Source organism: Canis lupus, chromosome 10, assembly GCF_003254725.2.
Source record: "Canis lupus dingo isolate Sandy chromosome 10, ASM325472v2, whole genome shotgun sequence".
Classification (NCBI taxonomy): domain Eukaryota; kingdom Metazoa; phylum Chordata; class Mammalia; order Carnivora; family Canidae; genus Canis; species Canis lupus.
In genome coordinates this window covers 66,782,063-66,802,598 of record NC_064252.1, presented here as the reverse complement: position 1 = coordinate 66,802,598, position 20,536 = coordinate 66,782,063, and the positions used below count along the sequence as shown (strand labels likewise).

At 44.9% G+C, this 20,536-nt stretch overlaps 1 protein-coding gene and 2 long non-coding RNA genes across 11 annotated transcripts in view; 1 reads left to right on the top strand and 2 right to left on the bottom strand.

Annotated features, from left to right (window-relative positions):
* MEIS1 (Meis homeobox 1) overlaps positions 1-20,536 on the bottom strand; it is a 165,495-nt gene that overhangs the window by 77,399 nt on the left and 67,560 nt on the right. For all 8 annotated transcript variants that reach the window (XM_049115592.1, XM_049115598.1, XM_049115595.1 and 5 more), the window contains one exon: positions 13,878-14,023. In XM_049115592.1, the coding sequence (XP_048971549.1) occupies positions 13,878-14,023 (146 nt within the window). The remainder of the gene's footprint in view (positions 1-13,877; positions 14,024-20,536) is intronic.
* Positions 4,506-9,330, bottom strand: LOC112673811 (uncharacterized). Its single transcript, XR_003145057.3, has 3 exons — positions 9,193-9,330; positions 5,508-5,798; positions 4,506-4,659 (listed from the first exon to the last, which is right to left on the bottom strand). It is a non-coding gene; the product is annotated as an uncharacterized LOC112673811 (long non-coding RNA).
* On the top strand, positions 9,449-13,859 carry LOC112673808 (uncharacterized). Of its 2 annotated transcripts, XR_003145055.3 has the most exons (4): positions 9,449-9,825; positions 12,137-12,369; positions 12,585-12,735; positions 13,340-13,859. It is a non-coding gene; the product is annotated as an uncharacterized LOC112673808 (long non-coding RNA). The 2 variants fall into 2 exon arrangements; XR_007413659.1 differs by lacking the exon at positions 13,340-13,859 and having other exon boundaries at positions 12,585-12,857.

The following is a 20,536-nucleotide window of genomic DNA, read 5'->3' as shown; positions in this document are numbered from 1 at the left end:
GCCAAAACAAAGAATAAGCCACAGAGCCATCAAATGTATGCCTCTCTTCCTAATTTTGATTTCTAGGTCCCATGGCTTCCATAAGAGAGAGCATGCAGGGGCACACACATACTGTATTTCAAATGGAGATTTTATGTAAGCTTATTTTTATAGTGATTCTGAGAGTAGCTTGCTCTGGCTTTTTATCTATGCAAACTGGAAATAAAGTAGGCACCCTGCCAGCTCCCTGACAGCAGGCCAGGCCCGGGCTGCCATGGGTGACTCGCACAATGACATCTAAGGAGTCCAGAAAAGAACCCTGACTAATGGCTTTTGGATTCCTTATGACCTTTGATCCTCGATGACTTAGACCAAAATAAATGACCTAATTTCAAGAAACTACATCCAGCATGTGAACTCTAACGAGTGACAGAGTTTACCTGCTAAGCGATGATTAATAGGTATGTGGTCCTTATAATAATTCCTTAGATCTTAGCCCAACTGGAGAGGACATACTTTCCAGAGGCTGATTTTTTTTTTTCTTTCCCCCAAACGAATCCATCTTCCGGGATGCTGTGCGATTTGACAAGTGCCCACAGCAGACGACGTACACGAGGTAGTGGAAATACGAAAGGCTTTCCTGGGGCAGACATAAAGTTGGCGGGTACTGCTAGAAACAAAAGCATCGCTCCCTCAAACGTACGTATGGTTTCCGCAGTTGCTCGCTCAGTAAGGCCGTCGGGGTGGGGGGGACCAGAATAGGGAGCCGGGGAGCGGACACGACGGCCGCGTGCACCCCTGGCCCGTGATGACACCCATCAGGGCGCATCGTCGCCAGGACCCCAAGGCCAGAGGGAGGGGAAGCACAAGGTTCGGTACCGCTCCACGCTCCGAGCTACCTCTCCACCCTCCGGGACACACAAGCGCACTATCAACGGGCCCAAAAGACAAAGTCCGGATGTTGGCAGAGTCCTTGGTCGATCAGAAGCTTTCCGGGCATTCGAGAGAGGCTCGACGAAGACTCTCTGCTGTTCATCTAGGGCGGCGAAAGCGGCCTGCGTGATCCTATAATGATGGACACACGACGTGCGTTTATCCGAAGCCCGTAGAAAATGCAACACCAAAAGCGAACCCTGCCTTTGGACTCTGGGTGGTAATAGTGTGTCAACCACAGGCGCATCACGTGTCCGGCGGGGGGCACTGAGAGTGGGGAGGCTATGCACGTGGGGTGGTGGCCGGGGCGGGGGGGCGGGTGGAGATACAGGGGAAATCTGCGTACCTGTTCCTCAGTTTGGCTGCGAACCTAAAGCTGCTCTAAAACACAAAGCCCGCCTTATAAAAACTCCTCGGTAGTCAAAAGAGAGTTCTCGTACACCGAGAAAGAACTGCAGGTTTGCAGAGGAAAAACAGAAACACTTCGGTTCCAACTTACATGATAAAATAACGGGTTAAGTTTCAACATCAAAGCGGGGTGGGGGGGGGAGGGAATCAAAGTATAAAAATCAAAGATGGAGAAAAAGAATCAGCATCTCTCCATTTAAAGTCCATCCTCTCGTTTCTGTTCCTTAGATCCTTGCTGAGCTACGCGCGGTCTGTGCCCCAGAAGCATCGGTATCTGCTGGGAGCTTATTGGAAATGCAGAAGTCTCAGGCCCCATCCCACTGAACCAGAATCTGCCTTGAAAGACCGCTCCCCATATCATCTGAGTGCACACGAGATAAGAAGTACTGCTTTAAAAAAAAAAAAAAAAAAAAGAAGAAGTACTGCTTTAAAAGAAGCAAGACAAAATTTAATTCTGTAGAGTTCTACTTTCTGGTTTTTCAGATGGTAGACTTCCACTTTCAAAAAATTACTATGTACACGTCCGTTAAACCTCCAGGTGTGTCCACTGCTAAATCCCCTGACCCAGACTCAAGGGAGCGTGGACAATATTGACGCTAGATTGCATGAAAATTAAAACGGAGAAGACATCTTCAACTAAGAATCTAACTCATCATTCTACTTCTCCCCGTATCAACCCAGCAAGAGCGCCAATGACTGCATTCATCACCCTACCTATTGTCACCTTACCTGTCGTCACCCTACCTGTCGTCACCCTACCTAGCACCCGCACACACTGATGTCCAAAACCCAGAGAGGCAGGCCGGACGGTGTGCGCGGTGTCCCGGGCAGAGAAGGAAGCAAGTCACCGTCTGGGCTCACTCAGCGTAAGGCAGGGAGGTCACGTCCACGCCAGCCCAACCCCTTCCCGGCAGACGAATGGCACCTTCTCCCCAACTTACCAGGATGATGACTTCAACCCTCCCGTCTATTCTGGTTACGAAAACCAGCCTTGCTCCCGAAAGCCAGGACTCCGGTACACGGCGCCTCGTTTCTCTTCTCGTCATCTTCCTGCCACCGGCGGTCAACCAACCAGCAGGTGCCCACGTCTACACCGTTTCTCTTGAGGGTGGTAACGGGAACAACACCGGAGGGGAAAATGGACCCTGTGTGGTGCTACCCAAAGGCCGGCCTTGTCCCTCAGAGGTTAACGTCCACTCCTCAGAACATTAGAACAGCCCGAAAATTCCACACCCGGCGACGGTCAACTAGCCGTGTCAGTTCAAATGCAAGCTATGGCACCCGTGGCCCTGGAGAACGACTGAATCATAGGCCCCACTGGAATGGTATCTTACGGGTTCTTCCAAAGGCTCTGAGCATCTACCTCTTAATTAAATCCAATTTGCTTTCCACCCGGAGTGTTACCGAGCATCTTCGCTTCCCCATACAGGCAAGCTCGAGACACATCATCCTCACCTTCCAACTACAGCCTTATGAAGATGTTTCCGCGTGGGAACGTCCCAAACTGATTTATGGCGCGACTGCAACAACTAGGCAACTAATCTTCCAGTATAAATGCGACACATAAGGACAGCCTCACCGAAACATATAAATTCCACATATACTTAAAAATATTATTGTCTGTAATTTAATACAGCAGAATGTTTCTAAGCCTATAACCTCGCATGCAGAAGCAGTTTTTCAAGCATTAATACTTAAATGGGTCATAGACACCACATCTGTCATTCTGTCCTGAAGTCTATGAGGCAAAACCGAGACTATGCTGGCCTATTGATTTTTCTAGCATTTGCTTTAATTTACTTAACCATTGAGAAATCCATCAGTACATAAAGGGCAACTGTCCATTACTGCCTCATTTGCAGACATTCCTTCCCCTCGTTTTTGGTAAATATTTCCCTTAAATTGCTACGTGTTTACAGTGTAAAAACGAATTAGGAAAGTGCTCACACCTGTTTCTGTTCAGTAACTGCTGCACTGAGGTATATGTAACGTGCTTAAAGATAGAATAAATATCTAGACATTATTACATCTGTGTGCAAAGGGTGGTAAATTAGATCCTAATTACATTAACAGGGACTCTGCCTCCCAGCTTAAATTTTACATGAGCACTCTGCAAAAATTCAAAAGCTCTGCTGTGGTTTCTTTATGAGCTGGTGATTACAGCTACTTCCTATGCGGTCACTAAATATTCTGTTTACAAATAAATGAAGAAGCTTTGAGCCAACTTGCCAGGGTAATAATCTATTTCTTTCTCCCCCTCCCTCTTCCCAGCAAACCCTCGCCACATATGCATGGCAACAATCAGGAGCCCTGGCTTCATCTAATTACTCCATCACATAATTTCACAAATTGCCTTGTCACTGGGGAGCCAAGTGCAAAACACGCTCACAGTGGGATTTCAGGCAGCAGCTTTCATTTACTACTCATTCCTTGTTAAATTAAACACGAAAACACCAGTTGTGTGAAAGAAGTCAAAAAGAATGCCTACGAGTGAGCCAGACGAGTGTATCTCCTACCTGCCATTTCACCAAATGCATTGCTGGCGACAGGAGCCTCCACAGGAGGATCCCGTTGGCCGGCCCATTCTTACTTTGAGGCAGCTGCTGCGGTCGACCAGAACCAGGAGGCCAAAAACAAAAAGGCTGCTTCGAGAGAGACAGCTTCATCACATGTCAACGGGAAGCATGGGCACGTGGTCCAACAAATAAAATAAAATAAAATAAAATAATAAAATAAAATAAAATAAAATAAATAAATAAAATAATAAAATAAAATAAAATAATAAAATAAAAATAAAATAAAATAAAATAAAATAAATGATATTCTCTGGCCCCTCTACTCTTTGCCCTTTCTGCCCGGCCGTGATCCACACGCAAGAACACGTATCTGCGCCAGATGAATGATGCTAAGCCCTCTGAGAGCATCCACAGCATCCTACAGAGCTCCACCCTGCCTAGGAAGAAGGAACCAGATTCCACTAATCTTTGAAAGTTCTCACACGGCAGGATCATCAATCAAGTTCACACAGTATTAGACGTTTCCCTTTTAAGTATTAATGCCTTACACGTTTCTGAAACACATCAAGGTAAACGCTCACCCATCTCACTACGGATGTGGGTGGAAGAAAGAGTATACGGTGGGTGACGTGCCCACGGGGTGGGGGGGGGGGAAGGGGGTGGACCTGAGGTCACGTCCCTGGAAGCTGACACTGGTACATCCACAACGAAACACGGCCACCGGTAATTAAAGGTATTTCTTTGTGGCTCAGGAGCCGGCAGGGTCAGGTACCGTTTTACATCACAAACCAGTCCTTTATGCATGTCGATTTGCCAGCATTATCTGCACAGGGAGAAGAAGACATTAGCAGCAGCTGTCTCTCTGCTTTTACACTGAAAATTCTATTCACACAGACAGGTGGAGTAATTTAAAAGCCAATGTGGTGCAATTTCGATGTGACTAATGTCACTGCCTACTAAAATGCCACCATTACCACTGTTTATGGAAACATTACTAAAATTACATTTTATTCATAAGAATTTTAGGATTCTGGTTATTACTAGCTTTAAAATGATCAGACCGCAGTGTCAGAGCCCAGAGCAGCGGCCTAATTCTCCAGGCTTTAGCAGCCTTCTTTGCTGAGAAACGACAGTTGGATGGTAGTTTCAAGAGTAATCGAGACGGCAGCGGCAGGTTCCTCGGTCTCCATAAAGCAAATTAAAGACATAGCTCTTTGGCGTCCTGGACACGTGACGGGCAAAAAAAAAAAAAAAAAAAAAAAAAGTCTGCAAGGAGCTAAATTCTGTGTGAGAAGGTTCACTTAGGATTTGCATGAGGAAAGAGCCCTCACCCCCAAACTGCTATCAGACATTGTTAGTAGTAGACAGGGCGAGAGATTTACATATTTCCATAAGGAAGGAGGAGCAGCTAATGTTTAAAATCTGAAATTCTAACAATGCATAAATTATTCCAGTTGCACAAAATATCAATAGCTCTAGCTATGCCTTTTTTTAATGGGCAGAGACATCCAGAAAAAAAAGATCTAGGGGAGAAAGGATCATCCTTGATCCTTCGTTTCCAGTAACCATCAGGTTGCATGATGAAGTTTTATGCCAAACCCTCTGGCTCTTATTTTTATTTAAAAAAAAAATACTAATTAGCTAGTTCATGGAATGAGATTATGATTATACCTTTGAACTTCCACAATGCGATTTGATTTGCTCTGTATTTGAGAGGCAACGTGGTGGAAAGCACTGGGAAATTCAAGTCAGGAGAATCTGCTTCCAGCTCAGCCAGTTCCTAGCTTTCACCCTTGAGAAAAAAAATCATTCACTTCACTTCTCGAAACTTCGTTTTGCTCATCCTGCTACCTCATAGGCTTGTCTTAAGAATCCAGAGCACGTGGAAATATTAAACTACAAGGCACCGCCAAGACACACGTTGTGATTTCATTTAACCTTTGGATCAATTTTTTTCTTCAGCTGTTAACAGGACAGAAAGATCCAGTGTCAAAATAGCCAAGCCGTTAAGAGATCTTTTTTTTTTTTAAGCAAATGATAAAAGTAATGTCATGTAATGTGAAATCAAGTTTTTTTTTTGTTTTTTTTTTTAGCTTCTCCCCCAAGATGTTTGGAAACTGGCTTCTCTTTACATAATAGGAATTAGCCCTAAACTTCTATCACCTGCAATAGAAGTTACCTCTACTCATTGATCTTTCTTAGGATGGGTGTTCCTGTTCGCTGACTCTGCCTCCTGGCCCCCTGGTATCCCGAGAACTTCCTAGGACACTGAACTCTCAAAGGTCACTCGTGTCATGGGAGAGAGCATGGGCTCTACAGGGATGCCAAAATTAATGTGGGAACAGATGAAAACTGCAGAATATTAAGAACTGAAGAGCAAAGACACATGACAGGTTGCATTCATATATATATAGTCCCATTTTGCCTGAAGAGATAATACCAGGAGGACAAGGAGTCATTTCCACCAAACCAAAGGTCTCTAGGTCAGAAGAGTTTGAATAATACATTATAAAATCAGGTAATTTGTATCTCATATCGACTAAGTTGGGATGTTCACGTTTATAACTTCAAGTTATTTGGGGCCTATCTCTTCTTTATAGTGTTCAAAGACAAAGCCACAGGTCTTGCATCAGGACCCACACTCACTGGGCTGTAACTTGCTGAGTGAAGGCATTATGCAACCGCAAGAAAAAAACCAGGGCTAAAGGTTCTTAAGATGTTAGAAAATTGCCTGTCATAACTCTCTCAGGTACTTCTTTGTTCTTGGAGGCTCTCCACGGGCCTATCAAGAAATGGGTGCCTATCTGCATCCCCGAGGGCTCTCTCCTACTCTTGACACACTAGGAGGAGCAACAAGTCCATCGAGGTGAGCCAGCCTTCCCGGGCTCAGGACTCTGCCAACTGAGGGACAAGCAAGATTGAAACAGCCTTGTCCGTCTCAGCCATTTGGATGGGAATCTGCACAGTCACTATCTCTGCTTGGAGCCTTACTACAATAATTTTTGCTACCTCGTGGCATTCTGTTATTACAGATGAACTTGGACCGTGACCAGCAGGGTTTAGTGACCTGAGCAACAGACCATCGACTGCAAGGTGCTCTCCACTATTGGTTATCTCCTGGCATACACTCACAACAGTCAAAATCAGAAAAATTAGAGCCCTGAACATAAATATTTAGGAGATAAAAAGAAGTAAAATGGGTCCGTTTTCCCCACTAGGATTGGTCCAGGGAACAGGGGTTCAGAGAGATCGGTCCTACAGAATAATGTCCACGTATGTAGGGACGTATTTATGTATCTACACGTTTCCATAAGGAAGACTGAGATGTGATTGGGATGTTTCCAGTCAGATCAGATAAAGTATCCTAAATTCCATGACAAATCGATTTACCTCTCCTGGACAAACAGCCAACCAACCAAACCCAACCCAAACACTAGAATCCTTTCTAAAACAAAACCAACCGATCTTCTCTCCATCAAACCTTCATATTTTAAAGCAAAGTACCTTCCCTAGGAATCTTAAACACTGAGAAGGTAAAAAGTCAAGCTTGCATTATGGGAGACTCCTAAGGGTTGGGCTGAGTCAGTCTGAGAGACACACTCACACACACATATAAGCAATGCTCCAGTTTTAATCTGAATGATTAACTGAGGAGGAGCAGTTGCATACTCACTGACCGAACTTGATACTTTATCTTCCAAAATATATCGGAGGAATCAGAAGAAGACATGATATTGATGTATGCTTTGAAGTATAAATGGCTGGCTAGTGTTCAAGCAGTTATGTGCATCAGCAACCATCAACTTAATAAATTGTGCTTATATGGGCACTTTTGTTTTGAACCTCATCTTTTATTTAATTAGGCCGATTCAGAGCATATCAGAGAACCGAACTACTGTGTATTTTCAACCTATCCTTGGAAACAAAGGAAAATTTTAGCATAATCTAAATTATAAATTGCCAGCCAGACTCTACACAAGCCCCTTGTATATGGCACCAATCCTCAGAGACATGAGCAAATCATTTGAGCACAAAAATCTCTGTCACATTCCCCAGTCAGAGCTCATTGGCTTATGAGTCCTAGGTACCTGGGTAAATGGGCAATTATTTAAAGTTGGACTTTTGTTTTACTTTTGATTGTTTTTTTTTTCCCCCATGTCCCCTCATCAACCGACTGTAATTACCCCAGGTCAGAGGTGCACAACCATGATGGGGAGGAAAGGCTGGGACGAGGGGAAGGAGGTGTGTGGAAGGCTGCGAGAGAGCTCTCCAGGTCACTAATGGCCTCTGGGGCAACGACTTGGAGAACCGGCTGATGCTTTGCCTTTGATCTTCTAATTCACAATGATCATTAGTATTAACTCCGATTCTTCTGGGTGAAGAATTCCAGCTGTAGCCTTTTCAGTTTACCTGACCTAAGAAAATTCATCACCCATCCCATTAGGATTTCAATAACCAGCTAAGAAAGAGAGAGAGAGAGAGAGAGAGAGAGAAAAAAAAAAAGGCAGTTGCCCCAGAATCTAGAAACCACCCGCTTCATTATTAAAACGGAGTTTATATGGCATACATCACAGAAGAATTAGGGCATTCCAACAGTACCTCCAAGTAATTAAACAATCTATTCCATTTGCCTCCTAAGAGGGAGGATTCCCAATTGGGTGAAAAAATCGTCAGGGTCCAATGTAATCACAGTGGAAATATGCTATCTCCAAACTAGCAGAGAACTTTTAAAATTAAAGTAGAGGGATCTGTCACTCAAACTTGCGCTAGTTTTGGCACAGCCTTGCTCTGACCCATCATCATCATGAAAGCCCGTGAAGGTGAATGGCAACTACGTGTAGGAGAAAAAGTAGTAGCTACAAAGATATTCTCATAGGTTTACGAGAGCTCATTTTTGATAAGGCACATGGACATCTGGAAGGGAAAAATTCTTGTCACCCCTACATCCTGGTTTTCAAGAATCTCAATTTAATCATGTATCTGCGGATAACACGCAGCGAAGAAGGACTCAAAGTTGCTGTCTCCACAAACCACCTTCCTGGGGTCAGGCACGTGCATATGAAGATATGTTAGGACTAGTCTGAAGGAAGGACTGTCCTTCTCAAATACTCCTTCCCATTCTGGGCAAGAGTTCAAGAACACTGCCTTCCTGACCCCACTATTTTCTTAGGACTGATTTTAGCCGACTCATACCAGCTCGTTAGGCACAATGGAAATATTTGCTGTTGAAACCATCAAATTTTAGAGGTGAGGGACAGAAAAACAGAGGACGGAAGGAGGGGACCAAATCCCATCTGTTACCTACCTACATGCCCACCTACAGGTCCTTCTGTCTGCCTTTTGACCTTTCACTCACCTCGACCAACAGAACGGTTGTCTGGATACCAATGAGAAGGACTTTTTCAGTGTAATAATAATTCCTAATGTTGAGAGAACAATTCTTCCAAAACTGCAAGCAGAGATATGACACTAAGATGTCGCCAACAGATCTTGTTACCAAAAGCAAAACCAATGAAACAACATCTGTCTCTTCTAGAGCATTCAATTCCCAATTCAATTCCATTTACTCCATCCTTAGAGTGGCGGACCCGCAGGGCACTTTTCATCTAATAGTGTTTCTATGGAAACGCCATTCTCAACCTGGAAGATTCTACAACCCCTCACTTTGGCTTTATCCACATTGAGAGGAAGGTCTTATAAATCAGAAATTGAGCCATAAATTTCGCCACAGACAAACAAGGATTTTTCAAGGCTACAAGTTCACAAATAAGAAACAAACAAAACAAAACCAAAGAGTCAAAAAAATGTGTATCCAGACACAGAAACAAAGTGTCTCTATTAAGCATCCAATGAGATCCGAAAGATCAGTGAAAGGAATCCAACAAGAGAATGTGAATGAAAAACCAATTCACCTTGAGGGTCACCTCCCCTTACTGGTCAAATACCAGATGCGTCGCCCCTCGCATGGTTTCTTCACCTGACCCCGCAGGTGTGTATTTGAACAGCCTGCATTCTTCCTAACTTTCAAGATTCCTGGGACACACAGCAGCTCCATGCCGGAAAACATGTCACTGCATATTTTAAATAAGAACCATATTAACCGCTTTTCTATTTAGATTATATTTAAATCCGCAATATGCAAGAGGGTATAAATCCAATAGGGTAGGGGGGAAAGAAACAAAACAGAAAACCCTTGATTTTTTTTTTTTTTACCTGAAACGTTGTATTTCTCCCTTTTTCTCATTTTCGCTAGGCCCTTAGGCACATATCGCTGTAACACCATATAGCAAAATAACTGGCAATATGTAAAACACATCCAGTTTAAACACTATGACATAGTAGGTTGTAGTTATAGTTGGAATAACACCTTTAAGAAGGAAAAAGAAACCTTCATGGAGCATATGCCCCCGAACTGACTGACTATACAGTGACTCATACTCAGATATTAAGTATTTCTTAATTGTTTGCAATAATTTGTCTTCAGGCAAATGCAAGCATTTCTATTAATAAATGCTTTTGTTTTCTTTCGAATTCTCTCTTATTATCTAAATAATGTCTGTCATCCTTTGCGATTCCAGGGAAGAGTTTCTTTTAAGAGACCTGCTCCTAGTTATCAAAACTGGCAAATGCTCAACTAAGACTGAGGTGGAGATTTACATCACTGAAATTTCCTTTTACCCCAAAATCACCAAAGTTTAAAATCTGTTTCCTTTTTCTTTTATTATTTTCATCGTATACAAGTATTTCCAGTTTAGCTCACTGTGAGTCACAGAATGAAGGTTTAGTTCTCTCCTTGGAGTAGTAAAATGTGCTACCGATTAAATCTACCTGTGGACAGCTACAGAAACAGCACATTTTTCTTATGCAGCTGGGGTGCAAATCCAGGAAGGTTTTTTTTTTGTGTGTGTGTGTGTGTTTTGTTTTGTTTTGTTTTCAGGGCCCATTCTACTCCCCTGACACACAAATGCTTGAAAGCCCTTTCAAAGACAGGTTTTTGTTGTTGTTGCTGTTTTTAACTGAATAAACCCAATGTAAAGATTGACCCATTTATTTGAAAAAATAAAAGAAAGTAGGAATTTGCTTTCAAAAAAAAAAAAAGGTATGTGAGGTTTTATAATACGCTTTTTGGCAGTTAAAAGATTAGTTTTTACAGCTTGCTAATAAATTGTTATTGCTATTACGTTAATTAGTCAGAGTTTCGAATGCTCTTTCGTATCCTGCAAGATTTCAGACAGGATTTCTCCAGATTAAGTTACATTAATCACATAAGCAAGAATGTGATCATTTAAAATTTGTAGCATCTTCCAAATGAATCATGCAATTCCCCCAGAACCCTCAGAACTTGACATAAAGTTGCTAAAAGATTAGTGCGGAGATATCACTACTTAATCATATTTGAACAAATAACAAAACTCTCCTTAAACTCTAGAGGCCTTTCCCATAGAATTCATTATGACCGGCTCCTGACTATGAACGATTACCTAAGCGGTTTGTGCATTCCTTCAAGAGGTGTAACAAGACAACTGACAACTGGACGTCTAGCTGGTCTTGCAATTAGAGAAGAGGGTAGGGCATCGTTTTCATTGGGGGAAGGAAAGAGGGAGGAAATTTAAATGTATCTCCTTTGCTTTTTAGATGATACTGTGAGATATTCGGTTTTTTTAGAGGTGGTTACCGTTACCGATATTTTTGTACGAGCACATGGCAGCGGAGTGGGGAAGCGGGTGGGCATGTCCGATGCAGGCCACTAGGCGATTTCTGCAAACATGCACAGAAAGCCAGGGAGGTGTGGACAAATGGGTTTCCCCTTCCAGGGCAGGGGCAAAGGCCAGCACAGACCCCAAAACTGAAAGACGTTAGCCAGACCTCAAGAAATCAGGCAGTTTATGAATAATTTCCAATCGAATTGCCCGAATAACAGATGGACCACAAAAAGCATCGCAATGCAGGTAAGATCTTGCTGGTGGCTACAGAAGTTTTTTTGTGTTGTTTCGTTTTGTTTTAAGAAGATAATATAGCTCTCTCTACAAGGTTCTTCCCAAGGGTATGACCTAGAAAACCAGGAAACCTGGTGGATGAATAAAAGAACTTGCTTCTCTCTCTCCTGATTCTGTCTGAACTAATATTTGATTATATTTTATTCAGGGGCATCTCAGCCTCAAGCTCCTTTGCAGATTGAGATGGAGGCTGATGAAATCCATTCTTTTTTTTTTTTTTTTTTTTTTTTTTCCGTTAGTACAGGCAAGAGATTTTGGTCGTAACCTCAGGGGCCACCTGATTTTGTCCCCTTCCGCCCCCAGGCTCCAGATCTGGTTGGCTGGTTGGCCCCAGTGACGAAACATCAGCACGGCTGCATCAGCACCGTTCACCAACTGTCTCTGCCTATCTCCCGCTACGTTTTCCTCCTGCCGTGCCCTCCGTGCCCTCCAGACCCTGGCCCTTCCCATCCCCCTCAGTCGTGGTCCATAACCCTCAGGGGCAAACTTGCACCAGGCACATCTCGGACTATCCGCGTACAGGTAACAGACATCAGGTAAGTAACGGCACCCGGGTGGGGTTTGGGGTAAACCGCATATGCTGCTAAAATCAGCCACACGATCTAAAGCTCCAACTAACTACCAGCCCTAGGCCAACCTCCAAAGCTGCTTCCCAAATGGTCAGGGTAGTCTAGTTGCTGTTTGGAATCATGGTGACTGGGGCAGAGGGAGGAAAGTATTTTACTTATTTATTTTTTATATATTTTTTTAGTTATCCTTGCCGGAAAGTCTGGATTAATTTACACCCTCGAGTGTTCCTGGAGGCAGAGCCTCCATCCAGAGGAGCAGAACCAGCGTGGTGGCCTTTGACAGCCCCTCCTGTCTCCCTGACACAGTGCAAGCTAAAGGCCAGCGCTCTGAAGGTGGGCAAAGGTGGGGAGGGTCAACTGACCTGGCCACATGGGTGACAAAGCAGAATTAACCTTGATATTTAAACATAAATGACGTTAAGGAAAGCAAACTATGCTTAAAAAAAAAAAAAAGTAACATAAAGAGTTTGCTTCTGACGTTTCTCAAAAAGCCAAGACTTTTAGCATTCGCTCACTTGAGGCTACCAGGCGGGGGCTAGGCGATGACCTATTTTAAACTCAACCTCTGTCCCTAATATAGTGAGAAGTCCCCCGTGGCGACAACGTTGCTGATTTTTAAAATATTATTTTATCCATAAATTTTCATTCCGTCTTCTTCCTCGGATGTCATTAAGTCGGTATGCACTTACAAAAATATCCACCAAAATATTATGATTATAAATATTTTGAACATGAAATTCATTCAGAACAATAACCAAACAAAACAAATCCCTTGGTGGCATAAAGCCCCAAATCTCCAGTTTCTCACATCTCCAGGAGAATTCCTGCAGTGAAAACAGCAATACTCACACAGACAATATAAACTGTTACTCTGCTTGAAAAGTCACAAGGGACTACACAGGAAGAGTTGACTCTATATTGCTGTTTCCCTTTACAGTTCTAAGCACAGGGACAACTTTCACTGTGCAGCTCGGGCTCGGATGAATGTCTCGTAATGGCAACCAGTGCATGCAAACCACTTCAGAGCAATTTATGTGAGCATCTTGCCATTGCAACAAGATTTAAGCTTTTTGGGACCGTGCGCTAGGAAGGTCCGCTACAGCGTTAGGAGAAAGGAAGTCCTTCTCTCCGGGGTCTATCTTACTTTCTTCTTAGTAGGACTTGGTTCTAGGGACCCAAGAGTCACACTGAGAAAAGCAACATCATTAACATACATACTTAAAATCACAACTCCTACACCTTATAACTTACAGTTAACAAAATTGCAATAGTGAACTTCAAATAACACTTCTCGTTTGGGGTAAGTATCTAGGAAATAAGGGCTAACACTTCTGTAAAAACTAGGGGGACACAGTGATTTATGAAATATTCCAAGTGCAGAGGGATCATGTTCCCCCATCTTTTTTTTTTTTTTTCTATCACAACGGGTTCATCGTCCATATTTAGTTTACATATGTCATTTAGAATCCACTTACTGTTAGATGCTGGAACAGCCACGCCCTCATGATATTTGTGGCTACTTTGGGAAAGATGCCACGCTTTTTGTGACGCTTTTTGTCCTTATCTGGATCATCATCGTCACCTGTGCTGGGGGAAGCTACACTGTTGTCCAAGCCATCACCTGCAAACATAGTGAATCAAATTTTGACTGATGCTACCTTGACATGCTTTATGCAAATAGAATGCCTTTGGATATAAACAAAACCAAAAGAGCAATATAAATGATTAATAGTTTATTTGGTACTGTTTTTATTATTTTTTTTTCTTTTTTTTCCATGACAAAGAGAAAGAACAAGGCCTAGGCTCAAAAGTAGTCAGGTCTGAGGAACTTCTTCCAAAGGACAGTGGGAAAGGTCAAAGGGAATGAGGGGAAATGGCCAATCTCTTTAGTAGCTTCGTTGCCATGGTAATTATTCAGAGGGGTACAGCTGAGACGAGTTAAGTGTAACTGGGGAGTTCGATATGGTGGTGGCCGTGGGCAGACGTGCCGTCCCTGCCTGGGTATTCAAACCCCACATACAGTCATTGATGTCAACTTGTGAGAAGATGCATTTAAGACAGCAACTATTTCCACAAGTGATCTATCTAAGACTATAAAGTAGGCCATGGAAATGTAAGTAATCCATCATCGAAGCGCTTTGACATAGGGATGCTTCAAATAGAACATAATTTTTCTTGTCATAGAAAGAGAGCATCAAGTTTAGTAAGGGCAAAACTCCCTGAAATAGTTTTTTTTTTTTTTAAATTAGGAAACAATTACTATGTAAGTCACTAAAGTGATGTTAAATTAATAGTCCGTTGAATTGGATTACCCTACAAATCCAGGCAATTTCTAAGATTTCTTCCAGATTCAAATTTTGCTCATTGAAAAGTCACCTGTTTACAAACCCCTGAATATCGTGGATCCCATTCTTCCATTGCTCTCTGTTCTAACGTTTATGTTGTGTCCTCTAGAAAATACTCTGGCGCTGTGACACGATAAAACACAAAAATGCAGCATGCCTTTCACAGCGCCGTGCGTGGTAAGACAGAAAAATGACGTTTCAGCCCATGGAAGCACACACTGCCTCGCGCAAGTCGCGAGGTACAAATGGGAACTGATACCTCGTGTTTTGGCACAAAAGTTCAAAAGGAAGACGAGGCTGGGGCTGGGCAGCTTGGTTCCTGCCAAGGGGGCCTCCCGACCCGCCACCTGCGGGCCACCCCGGCTCTCGGGGGAAGCCACCGACTTCCAGGGCAGGACAGGGCCCCGCGGCCCAGGAAGAAGGCTTGGCAGTGAGGCAGCCGGCACACCTGGGGGCACGTGGGCACGTGGCTGCACGCACACCTGGGGGCACATGGCCTGCACACACACCTGGGGGCACGCAGCCTGCACACACACCTGAGGGCATGTGGGCACGCGGCCTGCATGCACACCTGGGGGCACGTGGCCTGCACACACACCTGGGGGCATGCGGCCTGCATGCACACCTGAGGGCACATGGGCATGAGGCCTGCATGCACACCTGGGGGCACGTGGCCTGCACACACACCTGGGGGCACGCGGCCGGCCTGAGTATGCTACTGGAGGGCCGTCTACGCGGCCGAGGAGTCGGGTACTCGGATGAGACCCGTCTCCCGGCCACCGCGCGTTGGCACTGGCCTCAGGTTCGGTTACCTGGCTTCCTCGGATCCCTTATTCCCTGTTCCTTATTTCTGTCACCCAAAGACACTAGGTACAAGTGTACTACTTTGATCTTCGTGATTCTGGTCTAATCTACGGTAATTAGGTCGCCATTAATCAATTGTTCTTACCAGCTCTCTCAGGAGTCCCCTGCGGAGCCCCCCACCTCACCCCCCAAAAAAGGAAATTGCCCCCAAACGGCCTTAACTTGTATGGTAAAGTTTAGAGACTGGTGGGCGAGGAACAGACTAATTTCGACGTTTCTGCGATGACTGCCGCCTATGCCACAGACACGAAACTTTGGCAGAACTTTTCTGTGATTTTAATTTTAAAAAATCCGTAATTTTATTGTATCTAAAAATCCCTCTGTTTTGTTCAAGTTCCACAGAATCATAGCTGTGTTCTCGGTGGAATAGATCCTAGAGACCCCCCCGCCCCAACCCTCCATCCCCCGGACTCCGGAGCCCTCACTTGTATGGGCAGCGAGCCAAGAAAGTGCTTAGGTGACTTGCCCAAGGTCACACGGCAGGTCTGGGGCTGGCAGGCCTGGGCCGGCCCAGACACACCGCATCCCCTAAACCGGTGCTCCTCCCACCCCACCAAACCCATTATTTGCATAACCAAGTGTTTTAGAAGGAGTCCCCTTGGATTTGCCTAATAAATTCCTTGAAAGTCCAGTATTTAAAGAGGCTTTTTATTCAGAGAAGCAATTCACCATATAAAATAACAATTCATTAAAGAAACATGAGAAAAGAAACCAACTCAACAGCATTTAAAATTTCAATGGGCTAATCCACTTTCAATATGCAAAAGGTAACCGAGGAAAAGAAACATATTACTTGATCATTGATTAAAAATGAAAAGCTTCTAACCTAATGACAGTTTTTCACCACCTCTCCATGATTGTTTTCCACCTTTAAAAAAAAAAAAAATAGCCTTTCCATCCATCTCAAAACCCCTTCAGATTAATTTAGCAGGCGATGCCTAGTGCCTGCCTCGAAGAGAATTCATTGATAATTTATGGAAATATCTACTATAATCCAGCGGAGATGACTTTTTTCCAGCTTTGTGCATCAATAGATAATCAAGGCCTTAAAGCAGCCTTAGCTTCCCATTACCTCAGGCAAAAGAATTCCTGAAAGCGTGCCTTGAGGGCACCTGAATTATATACTCCATTAGGAGAGGAAGGCTTTCTGCATTCCATGTGTAACACTCACCAGAACCTTTCCTGTTTATTTCTGCTGTATGAAAGCAGCAGCATTAGGAACAGAATTTTTTAAGTGAAGACTTATGTAGACACAATGGAGAAACCTTTCAAGCAGGAGCCAGATCACCCCCTTCAGTCCCTGGCAGTGACCTCTCCCGAATAAAAGGTTTCTATTACATCATTAGCTCAAGCCAAAAACAGCCTTGGCTTAATGCACAGTTTGTTCTTCCTACTGTTTTTAGGCAAATACAGCTACTTTACTCCCATCTGGGAGGGAAATTACACTGCTGGGTTGTAATCTAAGACAAGATTTTCATTGGAAGCAAATGCTTTCAATCCAGTGTAAATACTGGTGCATGTTCAGAAAAGCCTAAAACAATAAACCCTGCTCCTTCCCGACACAAGTTAGGGAAATGGAGAAGATGGGGAAGGAGAAGAGCATAATACAACAGACTATTCTAAAAGCAAACACTTTCATAGATTTTCATAAATTGTTTAACCTCTTCCACTTTCTAGAACTGAAAATTGATCTCGAAACGTCTCCACCTCCGAGGAACAGTCTAAATGGTCAATTGTACCTCTAGCATTTCCATTCACTCTGCAATTTGATACAGTCACCTCGATGCGGTCTCTGGAGGATTTATTTCCTTTTTATTTTTTTTATTTTTTATTTTTTTTTATTTTTAAGATCACTAAACAAACTTGGAGAACCGCCGGCCGACCACATGGCAGCAGGCAGCAGCTCTGAACCACATTTGTAAAATGTCAGCAGTGACTTCATTCCTGGAGCTGACTTCTCCTGCCGCCAAATGAAGGCAAACTGAAAAGGTGGAAATAATCATAAAAATGATGCTAGTCCATAAACAAGCTTACAGCCTCATTAGGATAGCAGTAGGCTCCAGTGGGTGATTTATGCTCGTTTTGCTGATGCTATGAGGAAATGCCATAGGGCGACTTTAGCCAATTGCTAATGGTTTCTGACAGCTTCTTAGCAACTAGTGCAAGCAACGTTGTGGCGTTTGCTAGTGACAGAAACCGAAAATGTCATATTATCTGCCCATGTGTCATGAAGTCCGTGTGGCAATTAACTAGCAGGCCAGTGACTGAGGGGCCAGAGGCTCCCGAAAATGGCCTTTGGCTATGCAGAGGCAGCCGAGGGGAGCAGAGCACCCGCTGCTGCACATATGCAACATTCTAATGCAGCACCCCCTTCCTTGTGACTCCCCGGCTCTGATGAGGCCCGGCCACTCCAGTCCCTTTTTTCTTCTCACTCAAGTGAAACTCTGGGCTCTCCTCTCTCCTCTCTCTCTCTCTCTCTCTCAACCTCTCTCTCTCTCTCTCTCTCTCTCTCTCTCTCTCTCTCGCCACTGGCTCTGGCCTTATGAGAAGCCTCCAAAGCCTCCAATGCTTTGATATGATTATCCCGATGGCTCCTTAATTGGCAATACCTGGTTCTGGGCTCTCTGGACGCTGGATTGTAAGGTGCCAGCCATTTTTCTGCTCTCTCACGAATTAGTCTAAAAGGATTGAAGATCACTGAAGCAGACTCATTGCCTGTCAGGTTGCAGGGAGCAGAGGGACTCGGTGGCAACAAGACACTACGTGAAAAACACCAGGCTTCTAACGAGGTGGGGGGGGGGGGATCCTGGCCACACTTTCCAGTTTCCGAGCTATCAAAACCATGCACTATATGTCAAACTGTCAAACCTTTCAGCGTGGGCCATTTGCCCTTTCAAATAATATTTAAGAATTGTTTTTACAAAATTTTATAGGCCATGGTCTAGTGAAAGAGGCCAAGCAACAAAGAAAGGAATTTGTACTACAATTCGTCTACGGACAATTTCTTGCGAGACCTGGTCTGTCCCTGCGGAGCAAGGCAGGTGACCTGTGGCAGCTCCCAGGCTGTCAGAGAGCTCAGATTTCAAACACGCTCAACTCAAACATCCCGAGTCGCCTATTTAAGCATGCCCAGGCATTTAGACTGTGCTATCTCGTGCCTTTCAAGGCAGGATAAAGCGGCATTTACCGCATTCAGGCCATTCAATGGGTCAGACTGACCGTGTCAGCAGGGGCTCCTCTCTGGCAGGTCAAAGCGCTGCTCCCATTTTTCTCTTCCTCCTAACTCCCTCTCTCCGCGCACCACCCCCCCAACCTCCAGGATTGCCCATCCCCTAAACCTATTCTGAGCCAGGCCAGAACAAAACCCCCCGAAGTGCCCAAGATTCACCATCACAACCCAGAGGGCCCTCCAGCGTCGGCCGGCCAGCAGGTGTACATAAAACGGGTTGGGTTGGCTGTCAGAGGGCTCTTTCCGTCGTTGAGGCAAGACTCCTAATTAGGGATATGAACTTTCAACCACCGGGGCAGAGGAAGGTGTCGGGTTGTGGCCCTTCTTGTTTTGCTAGAAGCCGGGCTGCGAGGCCTCCCAGCTTGGAGACAATTCATTTACAGACCTGTCCTGAGGACCCGTAGTCTCTGGCCGGGGTCGCTCCTGAACTTTTGCTTTGCTCACCTTCAAGTGCTTGGAAGCAGAATGTTTGTCCCAGAGAGGCCTGCAGACTCCGAACCAAGGCCGTTCGTAATCGCACCTCTCGACGCGGAGTAAACTCTGCCATGACTTGGGAGGTGTCTACGCGGTCAACCCAAAAGCACGAAGACCCTACAGCTCATGTTGTAAGGTGGCTCCCTTCTCCTCCAATATGAAGGCTTGCTGTTGTTTCTTTTTTTTTTTTTTCTTTCCTCCAGTCTGTTTTCTCACAGAGCACATCTACGAGGATGAATATGGCATTTCACCCCTTACACGGCGTGTAGAACATTCCCTGCCCTTCCAGGGGCTGCTGCTGGTGCAAACATCCCATGAGCATGAGGAGGTCGGGTTTCCTCTGGAGCGGAGCTACCCGAGTGTGCCAGGTTGTTAGGAAGGATGTAAAACTACCCCAAGCCCACTGCTCCAGATCAGGGCTGCGTCTGCTTAGCCAGAAGTCAGATGGGATAATGTTTCTGTGTTATGTTAAGAGGATAAATGGTGAGAATTATAGACAACCCTTTCTCAGGAACCAGCTAGAATGCTTCAGAGGTTATAAAGAAGTGTTTTGTCTTCGCGGGAGAATGTGTAATAGCTGCCAGAGTGATTTTTCTAAGATACGTATATGATCTTATAACCCCGGCTCTCAAGATCCTGCTGCGGCTATCATTTGCCTTCAGGAAAAAGGGCGCCTGTTTTAGGCCTCCGAGGAAGGCCTTGCACCATCTCTGTGTCCCCTCCGGGGGCCTCGGGCCTGCCTCCTGCGGGAGTCGCACCCCGGTCCTGAGGCTCCCGGGCTTCTCACCCCCTCCCCGCAGGCACAGCTCCCACGCCCCGTGCGGTCCCCTGTGCTAGGCCTCTTTGCAGGGTCCTTCCCGGCAAGCCCTTTGGTGACCGTCTCTAGGTTTCGCCCAACTGCCATCGCCTCTCAGGAGCAGGAAGCATGTGCCGGACTCTAGCGGCTTGGTGCCACCCCTCCCTGACCCCCAATTTTTCCTCCATCCAAGCACACGTCGCACTCTCGCGGGACTGTTGGTGTCCTGTAGTGTTATATCCCCTCGACTCGGTCACAGGAACTATGAAAACAGGGACAGGGTCCTGGTCCCCTCCAAGAGTCTCCAGGCCCTGGCTTCAAACTTGTCCCTGGCTATGAAAGGAACGGGCACATGCGTTTCCTTTTTTTTTTTTGCACTGCATGGAGAAAACGGGTTTCCATTTCCACCTGTGCTCATCCTCTCTG